Source organism: Mus caroli, chromosome 9 (assembly GCF_900094665.2).
Source record: "Mus caroli chromosome 9, CAROLI_EIJ_v1.1, whole genome shotgun sequence".
NCBI classification, from domain to species: Eukaryota; Metazoa; Chordata; class Mammalia; order Rodentia; family Muridae; genus Mus; species Mus caroli.
Window position 1 is genome coordinate 51,520,345 of NC_034578.1, and position 10,111 is coordinate 51,530,455.

The following is a 10,111-nucleotide window of genomic DNA, read 5'->3' on the forward strand; positions in this document are numbered from 1 at the left end:
ACATGAAAGCAAATAAATGAAATACTTCAAGATGTCCATACCAGAGCTGCTTTCCGTTTTCCAATTCAGTTACCAACTTCTTCTAAGCATACGGCCCCTATGTGGGCACAGATGGCACATGTAAGAAGTTGTTGTCCCCACACACCCTTCCCCAGCCCACTCCACTCTCCACTCTCTTGTCTTCATCTGTCTTAGATGACTTCTCAGGGCCCCTGGGCAGAGGACCAATTGTAACCCCTTCTAGAAGTACAGAGCCCCTCTTCTGTTAGCAGCATTCAGCATGAACCAACCCCAGGTCCTCGGGGAATCCTCACCCCACAATCACCTCTAGGCTTCAGAACATCTGCATCTTTTGAGAATCGATTCACTTCCGAGCCCCACCTGGCTGAGCCTGAGGAAATGAGGGTGCATTGATCAACTTTGATCGCTGAGCTCTAAATGGCCTATTTTCTCAGGGAAGACTGGACCAGAAGGAATCCTGTCAATTCCGAGGAAAGTAATCTGGTTAGGACCTAAACAGAATTTTACAACACATGTGTCATGAGGAGTGGGCTAGCTTTTTTTTTTTTTTTTTTTTTCAGCCCATGGAGGAAAAGTGACCTTTGGGGACTTCGTGCAGCATGGTCAACGGCTGATATGGGGCCACCCGTGGCAGATTCTAGGATCCTGAATTGGGCAGTTTGGCTGAGGTGTAGCAATGGTGAAACACTAGAAAGAGGCTGCAAGGAAATATTGAGATCTGAAAGCTGGTAAGGCTCCTTAGTGGAGACTCTGGGTGCTGGCGTTGATTTTCAGATCTGTCAGAGCAAAGGCAGGAGCTAGGCTTTCTTGCTAGGCCTTCCAAGTAAGACTGCAGAGCTCAAACCTGCAATTTTACAAAATAAGCTGCCGCATTTCCCTGCATTTTGCTTGTTCAGTCCCTTCGGCAACAACAAAGGGACGGTGATGGTCTGGGCTCCCTTCTAACTTAAGCAGAAGACCTGCGTGAGAGACTTGGTTTCCAGCACCCGTTTGAACCTGCCTCAGTACCTCTGTGCCTCCATGCCCGGGATAGCAAGGGTAGGGGTTTGGCCTTTCCTGCCACTCTAATTGGTCCTCCATATGCTAACTGAAAAGCCAGAATAGAGCAGATTCGACCGGCTAGTGGCAGCCAGAAAGTATGGGTGGAAAGAAAGTGGCTTCCATGCCTATGTCCTTACTACTAACAGATATTTTCAAACATAGGCAAAAGTAGAGAAAGGATGTCGCGTTCCCCTGAATCCCCACTACCTAGCTAGCCTCCCTCCAGGCCGACCTAGCTTCATTAAACCCTCTCCCACCACCCAGTTTAAAACAGGATGTGGGCGGTGTGGTGGAGGAGGCACCAGGGGAGAGCAAGTTCCAAGCTGCCTCACTAGTGGCTGAGAAGATGAGGAATGGTGAGGGGCGCCTTAGGGCGGGGAGTCGGGCTCACCCCTCGTGGGCCACCTCCCGCCCCGCGTGCGCGCAGGGCAGGGGCGGGACCTGAGGGCGGGGCCCCAGAAGGGCGAGGAGGGCGGGGGGGGGGGCGCTACCCTAGCGACTCAAGGCGCTTGCGGCTGGGCGCAGAACGCCAGTCTCTCTGCAACGCCGCGTGCGACCGCTCCGCAGCAGAGGTGGGTGCCTGCCGCTGCCTTCGCGCCGCCGCTACAGCCAACACCACCGCCACCATGCCCAACTTCGCCGGTACCTGGAAGATGCGCAGCAGCGAGAATTTCGACGAGCTCCTCAAGGCGCTGGGTAAGCTGGTGCAGAGAGTATGTCCGGTCTGTTAGAAGCAGCTGCGAGGCGCCCGAGTCCCAGAGAGGGTGGCCTGGGGAGGTTCAGGCAGGAGGGAGTCAACCGAGTGATGAATCTCTGTTTCCTTTGCGGTTCCCCCACCCCCAAATACGGGTCGCAGAGGAGAGCGGGCTCCGACTCCAGGGGGTTCAACTAACGTTTGCTGGACATTTGGCGCCTTTCTCGACGGTCCCACCTTTATCTCGTGCTAGATCACAGTGAAGAGCAGGGAATTTAAACTGGGGCTTTTAAAAAACCAGATCTTGCCATGAAAGCCCTGGGTAACTCAGGAAAGCCACTTGCCGTCTTTAAGCCTCGGGTTCTCTTCTCTAAAACCCAAGGGAGGACAGAGACAAGTGGGACTAATTTAAGACCCCCGTCTAAAGCCAGAGGATTTGGGAAGTGCCAAACAGGTCTGGGGGAGACCAGTGGGTGAGGACCAGCGACCCGAATCTATGCTTCCTTGCGCAGGTGTGAACGCCATGCTGAGGAAGGTGGCCGTGGCGGCTGCGTCTAAGCCGCACGTGGAGATCCGCCAAGACGGGGATCAGTTCTACATCAAGACATCCACTACTGTGCGCACCACGGAGATCAACTTCAAGGTCGGAGAGGGCTTCGAGGAAGAGACAGTGGACGGACGCAAATGCAGGGTGAGGCTCCAGAGACCGCACCTCCTTCCCGGGTACCCCCTTAAAACCCTTGACCCGCTGCAGGGTGTGTCACGGGAAGTTTGTGACCTGATGGTCCTGGGCTCAGGAGAAAGCCCTACCCGGGGTTCCCCTCATACTATCACCCGGGCGCCAAAAGGCGCGCGCGCTTGCTTTGAGCTCTGGGTGGCTGTGTGGTCCTGGTTAGTGCCTCGCTAGCGGCGCCTTCAGCGCTAGCTCTGGCTGCATGGGTAGAGAGGTTCCTGGGACCGCTGCTGCCTCCTGTTCTGCGCAGCTGCCTACTTACCTGTCATAGGTGAAGTGGCTGATCTAGCACCCCGCCCCCTGGGTCCTTGGACTGTAGGGCAAGGATTCGGATCCAGTTGCACAGCCCGGATCGCCACCCCCCACTCCCGCGCTCGTGCACACACACCCCGCACCGGTCACCTCTTCCTGCCCTTCGGTGTTCAACCGAGGTCTTTAAGGGAATGGTGAGATTCTTCCAAAAGTAAAAGAAGCAACGCACGTTCTAGTTCAGACAATGTACTAAATGTCCTTTCTAAGTCCTCAAGGGCGAAAGACAGAAAGAGGTGGGGAGGGAGAGAGGGGAAGAGAAGGAGGGAGAGAGAGAGAGGAGGGAGGGGAGAGGGAGAGGGGAGAGAGAGAGGGGAGAGGGAGGGAGGAGAGGGAGGGAGGGAGGAGAGGGGAGAGAGAGAGGGAGGGAGGGGGGAGAGAGAGAGGGGAGAGAGAGAGAGAGAGAGAGAGAGAGAGAGAGAGAGAGAGAGAGAGAGAGAGAGATTTATGAGAAATTGGGGCTTGCTATGCAGCCCTGACTAGGGTAGCCTGCAGTTTCCGTGTAAACCTGGTGACCTCCGAATACTCCTCCGTCATCCGCTGGAGTTCTAGGATTACAGGCATCCACCACTATATCTAACAAGCAAGAGAAGAGTTTAGTTGTTGTTTGTTTTGTTTTGTTTTTGTTTTCGTTTCGTTTTGTTTTGTTTTCCTGAGACATGACCCAAAGACTAAGTATCTATAACATTTGCTGTGCTATCTCATTTAAAAAGAATGTCCCCTTTCTCTGTCATGGGTTTTGTGGGTTTTGTTTTGTGCATTTTGTTGTCTTGTTTGGTTGGTTGTTTGAGACAGGATCTCACTCTATAGCCCAGGCTGGGTCCGAGTTGCCTGGATTCTCCTCTCTCCTCCAAGAGCTCGCTAGTATCAGAGTCTTCATATCACAGAGTCAATATTGCCAGCTTCCCCAATGTTCTAACATATTTACAAATGAAGCCAAATATTGTGGCACAGTCCCTTAATCCCAGCACTCCAAAGCAGAGACAGACAGATCTCTGTGAGCTCAAAGACAGCCAGACCCAAAGAGTGGAAAATTTTGGTTTTTGTAATGTAACAATATTCTAAAGAATGCAAAATTATTTCTTTTCTTTTTCCTTAGCCCATACCTGTCTGATCCAATTGTGACTCTGGTTTGGAAGGACAGAGAGACACAGCCCTAGTTACAGGCTCACTCATAAGACAATCTTTGCCCATCAAATTTGATCCCTGCTTGAAGCCAGTGAAACCTGAGGTTCAAGTCACCACATTGTTTGAAAAAAACAACAAAACCAAAATAACAACCAGTGAAAAGGACATGGCTGGCACACAGCCCAGTGGTGGAACATGTGCTTAGCATGTGCCTAGCATGTGGTGGGCCCTGAGTTCCATCGTCAGCATCAGAGGAGGGGAAAAAGAAAAAAAAAAGGAATAGAGTGGAGAAGGAAGGGTATCTACTGGAGAAGTTGGCTTGACCAGAGGCAGGGCTCAATTTGGAGCCATCTAACCCTGTCGACTGCCAGAGAGGGCAATTCTGATTTAAGAACAACAAAAGAATCATGTAACACCCTGGAGAGAGTGGGGCTTAAAAATTCCCATCCCTTCCCCCACTCCCTGTCTAATGAAGGAGTCCCATGTGTTAGTTAAAAAGTGATTATGCATACATTCAGCACCTCCCAGCCCAGCTGTATCTTACTGTGCTGTGGGGAGAAACTGGGGAAGCTATAGGGACACTCCCTTTTGCCTGGTCACCTCCAACCCCTTGAAGAGACTTCACCTTGGCTTGATTAAAAAAAAAAGTTTCTAGAAAGATGTAACCAGAAAGTGGGAACATCTTTATCCACAGAGACAGACACCCCGATTTACTAGAGCAGGCTGTGTGCTATTCTGATGAGGAATTCTGGAGGAAGGAAGGTGTTAGTCCAGAAACTGGCCATGGGCCCACCTTCTCGTCTGCAGGCCACCAGAGCCAATGCAAACGTACCGTCTCAACGGCTGTAACGTTCTGTGATTCTAACTGAGGTCCAAATTGTTTGGACAGGCTCACCGTGTTGATGGAAGTGAATCATTGTGTGCTCTGAATTTTATTCCTGGAGACGTAAAGCATACATGCCTAAGGCTTTGCTGCTCCAGGGTGCCTGTGTCTGTGTGCTATAAGGTATACTTATGCCCCATAAATCCATGACCAACACTCTGAGTTGTACTCTGTGTGGCTCAGCAGAGAAGATGCCGTGCCCTGCCGTCAGAGACCATGTGTTGCTTTTCTGTTTAGCAATTATTCTCCGGTGTTCTTTGTGTTCCTCCCCTCCCGCTGCCGAGACTGTAATTAATATCACTAATGGTTTTCTTGCCTGCAGAGTTTACCCACGTGGGAGAATGAGAACAAGATTCACTGCACGCAGACACTTCTTGAGGGGGATGGCCCTAAAACTTACTGGACCCGAGAGCTGGCCAACGATGAGCTAATCCTGGTAAGGGCCCCTGCTCTGAGGCAATCCCAGGGTTCCCATGGTGACCCTCAGAGGTGGGCCAGGCAGGTACTGTCCTTGTACTCACTGGTTGTACTCTGTGTGGCTCAGCAGAGAAGATGCCGTGCCCTTCATTTGCACAGGTTAAAATGTGAGCAGAAAGCTCCCATGGACAGTGTCAACCAGAGGAAGCCTTTGTTAAATGATTGGCAGGTGAAGGTGGGAGGGTTACCTGAGTGGGCAGGGTCATATCTGAGATTGATTTGATTACCAGACCTTTGTCCAAACTGTTCTATGCCAAGCCCAGTGGCGGGAGACACCCAGTCTCCTCTCTGGTGTGGCTTGGAATGCTGTGACTCTGTGAAACCCCCTCACCTTATACAAAATGAGATTTCCCCTGCCCCCCCCAACCATGACCCATTTTGCTAGGATAGTTTCATAAAATTTTATCATGTCAGAGCCGTACAGAATATTTTTACTCCCATCTTAAAATTCTGCTGGCCCCCAGGAGCCAGGCAAGGACATTTTGGAAATGTCTGGACATACTGGTGTAGAAAGGTGGGCTCTTTGGGGCCAGAAAGGTGAGCACTGTGGAAAAGCATTGGGCATGGAAACCTTTTTTTGTTTGTCTTTGTTTCTTCTGGGGTTTTGTTGTTGTTGTTGTTGTTTTGTAATTTTTGAGACAGGGTTTCTCTGTGTATCCCTGGCTGTCCTGGAACCCACTCTGTAAACCATGCTGGTCTCCAACTCAGAGATCTGCCTGTCTCTGCCTCTCTAGCACTGAAATCAAAGGCATGTGTCCATACCTAGCCTAGAGTAAACATTTTAAATACCCACAGCAAAATGTACCTGGTGAGGGCACGTTAAAAGCCTTTATGTTGTCTGCCCCATTCCAGTAACTCACTGTAATGCAACAGTCTGAAGGCTAAGGCAGGAAAAGTCAGGAGTTCCAGGCTACAGAACAAGACCCTATCTCAAAACAAACAAACACTCAAACAAACAAACAAACAAACAAACAGAACAACAAAACCCAACGGGTTTAACTTATTCACACCTTCCCCAGTTTTATTCAGAGGAAAGGGGGGTAGCTCACTGATAAAATAGCCCCTACTTATGGCCCCTGTGTTTCTGAACTGACTGATATCTCCCACCCCATGCTAGAAAAAGAATAGGTCCTTATGGGTGCCTAGGAACTTATATCCTTTGTTTTCCATTAGTCGTTCTGTTAACCTCACCCCTGTGAGGCTCCCTGACCCCATTACCTAGAGTTTCTGAAGCCTAAGATGTTTGCTGAGGAAAGACACCCCGGGTGACCGTGGCATGGACCCTCTCTGTTCTTCCCAAGCTCCGTGTAAAGCCCCTATTAACGGAGAGATTGAGCTGCAGCCCCTGAGATTCCTTTCAGCCCTAAAATTACACGTTTAGCCTGCAAGAAGCCCCTAAATTGAGCTGTCTGTTACTCGGAGGCTGTTTGATCTCTCCCCCTTCCTCACCTCTTGTCCTTTCCTAGGATGATTTAACTAGCTCTTCTTTCATGGACAAAGGGCTGGCTTAATTTGCAACCTGGCTAATGTTTCCAGCCTCATGGACTCAGAGAGCAATCTGAGGCTGAGACTTGGAAATCTAGGGAGATGGGCACATGCATTTTGTCGGGAACCAGAGGTGGCAAGGAATGGAGATGTGATGGTCGAGTTCTTGAATCTAGCTAAGAGTTAAACAGGATTTCAGTTTACACTGAAAAAGCGGGATTTTGGTCACCACTGGGATACTGAAGAGCTGGAGTCAGTGAAGGGCTCCGCCACATTTTGTCCCTTGCTACCCCCACTTGGCAGTTCCTCGCAGGCATCGTCCCTGGCTCAGCGAGCGTATACACAAGCCTCCGAGGGAGCATTATTTCTTGGCATTTGGGATGTGAAATGTGGGCTTTTGTTTCAAGGGTTATTATCGTTAATAAATCTGAAACGTTGGGAGATGTAATCTTCATGTAAGAAGAGGTAAGTAACTTTAGTTAAGTTGAAATAAGTGTCCCCAGAGCCAGCAGTAAATTGCCATGGGCTGTAAATCATCTCCCTTTGAAAACCGAGTATACTCCCTCACATTGCTGGGGAATACTCTATGGAGTTTCTTTCTGGAACCTCCAAGCGAGCATAAATGTATCCAATGGGAGGCTGAAAGGGCTTTTCAATTGGAGTTAGAAATGTGGGATTTTCTTCCCATGTCATGAAGCTAATTTTTTTTCCTCCCGAGTAAGCTCCAGAGAGCTATGTGGCCATAAACTCAAGGAACTCTGGGAAATCAGCATGGCTCTTAGGGCGAAACATCTAAAACGTAGATTTATGAGGGGAGATCTACTCCATCCCAATCCCCAACACGTGCCCAGGACGTAGAATATCTGCACTCCTCACTAATGGGAAAGATGGTAGACACAAAGCCCTTAAAAGTGCCCATCTTGTCGGAACTCCCTAATAATCACTGTAGGAGCACGGGATTCCTTAGCAAATATCCCAAGGGCATCTGGTCCCTAAGGACTCCAAGGGTAAGGATCCGAAACACATCCCATTCTTATATTGATTAAAATCAAACAATGGGGCTGATAGGACATTTGTCTAGTTCAGGCAAGACCCCTGGATTCTATTCCCAACATAGCAAGATAAATAAATAGACCCAACATAGCAAGATAAATAGATTTTTTTTAATCTTTAAAAAAAAAAAACTTGATGTAATTAAACCCTCAGCACAATAGTTTTAGCTTCTCTTGAATTTTCTAGCCTTTTGGGGAATCAGAAAGATGCAGGCCTTTCAACACATAAACATATAAATATACCCATATCCAGGCTGTCAACGGGGGAGAGGTTTTGTCTTTGTTTTTTGTTTGTTTAACTTTTATTTTTTTTATGTATGGGTGTTTTGCCTCCTGCATGTTGTAAGTCTTTTACAGTATGTGTGACAGTTCCTGTGAAGGGTGTTGTATCCTCTAGAACTGGAGTTACAGATACCTGTGAGCTGCCACGTGGGTGCTGGGACGCAAACCCTGATCTGAAAGGGCAGCCAGTACTCTTAACTGCTGAGCCATCTTCCCAGCCTTTTTGGTCTGTTTGTTTGTTTGTTTGTTTGTTTGTTTGTTTGTTTGTTTTTTGCACATAGGCATTGCTTTCCCTGTTCTGACTGTGAGAGTCCAGGAGAGCAGGCCTGTGAGTCATTTGTATTTGGGGGAAATTGAGACATCTTACTGATACAGGTGCTACCATTTCAAGCACCAGAAGATAAGTATCCCTTCCCATCTGTGGAAGGATTGATAGGCTCCCTCTAGCCAACAAAGAGCCATAGAATCTTAGCTGGAAAGAGCCCTCAGAATCAACTTGTTCAAAGTCGCCCTTCCCCGCAATCCTGAGCAGACCAAGAGAGGGAGAGACTTGCCCCGCTGTGGCTGCAGAGTGATGTCAGAAGGTCGATGTTCTGTTCTTGCATCTGGGACTAATGTTTTAGTTTAGAGATGATGAGTATTATAGCTATACCTCCACATCCGTGGGGGTTTGTTACAGGAACCCTGCAGAGACCAAACTGCTCAAATGCTCCTCAAGTTGCTTGTATAAAATGGTGTAGCATTTGGCCTACATACAGCCTCCTGCCTCATTCCAAGTTTACAGTCATTCCTAGTTTACTTATAATACCCAATACCATATAAGTGCCATGAAATATGTTATACTATATTGTCTAAGGAATTGTAACATGAAAAGCAGTTATACATGTTTAGGATCTGTGCAGGTTTTAAGTGACTATTTTTAATCTGTGCTTGGTTGACTGTGAAGGTGTAAAACCCATGTGTATAGAGGGCAGGCTATCCTCACATCAGGCTGTTGTCTCCCGGGCTAGATGGCTGCCTCCCAGAATGCAGTTCTGTCTTATCTCCACAGCACAATCTAGCTGGCTGCAGCCGCCCAAGCCCTTTACTCTCTTGCAGCCACTTGAAAGGACACAGAAGCCCCTTCAGAAATATCCAACAAGACATTCATCTCCCTTCAGTCTCACTTCAAAACTAAAGCCGGAAATTCACGTGTCTTAGGCCAGCAGTCATAGGTTCTGGAAGCAAAGGAGGACCGTGTATAACAGAATTCTATGCCCTAGTTAATTCTCTGCTGAGAGGGAGCATGGGGCAGAATGCCTGCTCCGTGCCTTGAGCACTTAGCGTGAGCACACAGCTCCAAGAGTTAACGTCTGATATGAAGCGTTAACAGGGCAGTCACTCATCTTGTTGGGGAAATGCTTTAAACAGTTTTGCACAGGCATCTGTCTTGATTGGTTTTCCTTTTCTTTTCTGGGCAGACATTTGGCGCCGATGATGTGGTGTGCACAAGAATTTATGTCCGGGAGTAAAGGTGGCCAGCTTGTTCCTGCTTCATGACCGGATGCAAACTCCCCTGAGGAGTATGTCGTGGCCCCACACTGCCAGTGGGTCTTTCCTCCACACACCTCTCCCCCATGAATATTAGGCAACCCCATTTTCCCTATGACAATGTTGTAGTGTCCTCCCCTCAGGCTCCTGTTGCCTTGTGTACCCTTGGTTTGGCATTTGCATGATTGTACCAGTCATTAAACTGATTGGCTGCATCTCCGGACTCTTTCTTTGAGAGGTGGCTGCTTCTGTTTCAGCGTGGGAGTCAAAGAAGGGCTGTATTGGCCTGTATAGAGTTTTTCCTCTTTGGCCCGTCGGCCTAGCCATAGTGCACAGAGCATCCATCAGCAGGCACAAGCTGAATTAGTCACGAATGATGACTCCTAGGAGGAAAATGGGCAGCACAATCCAAGACCTTTATTGGGGAGAGCACATAAGAAAGGGACTGCTTATATGTGCCAACGGACGGAGACTCC

The 10,111-nt window shown here is 48.8% G+C and overlaps 1 protein-coding gene across 1 annotated transcript; it reads left to right on the forward strand.

The window, feature by feature from the left end:
- The first annotated feature begins 1,544 nt into the window (after window positions 1-1,544).
- Crabp1 (cellular retinoic acid binding protein 1) lies at window positions 1,545-9,850 on the forward strand. The gene is made up of 4 exons (XM_021172820.1): window positions 1,545-1,758; window positions 2,269-2,447; window positions 5,132-5,245; window positions 9,566-9,850. The coding sequence occupies exons 1-4, from the start codon at window positions 1,689-1,691 to the stop codon at window positions 9,614-9,616; spliced, it is 414 nt and encodes a 137-aa protein (XP_021028479.1). The 5' UTR covers window positions 1,545-1,688; the 3' UTR covers window positions 9,617-9,850.
- The last annotated feature ends 261 nt before the right edge of the window (window positions 9,851-10,111 follow it).

Excerpts from the sequence above, each read along its gene's own strand:
- Crabp1 (XM_021172820.1), top strand. The coding sequence starts at position 1,689 with ATGCCCAACTTCGCCGGTACCTGGAAGATGCGCAGCAGCGAGAATTTC. Across the intron at positions 1,759-2,268 it reads CGAGCTCCTCAAGGCGCTGG|GTGTGAACGCCATGCTGAGG; the intron begins GTAAGCTGGTGC and ends TTCCTTGCGCAG. Across the intron at positions 2,448-5,131 it reads TGGACGGACGCAAATGCAGG|AGTTTACCCACGTGGGAGAA; the intron begins GTGAGGCTCCAG and ends TCTTGCCTGCAG.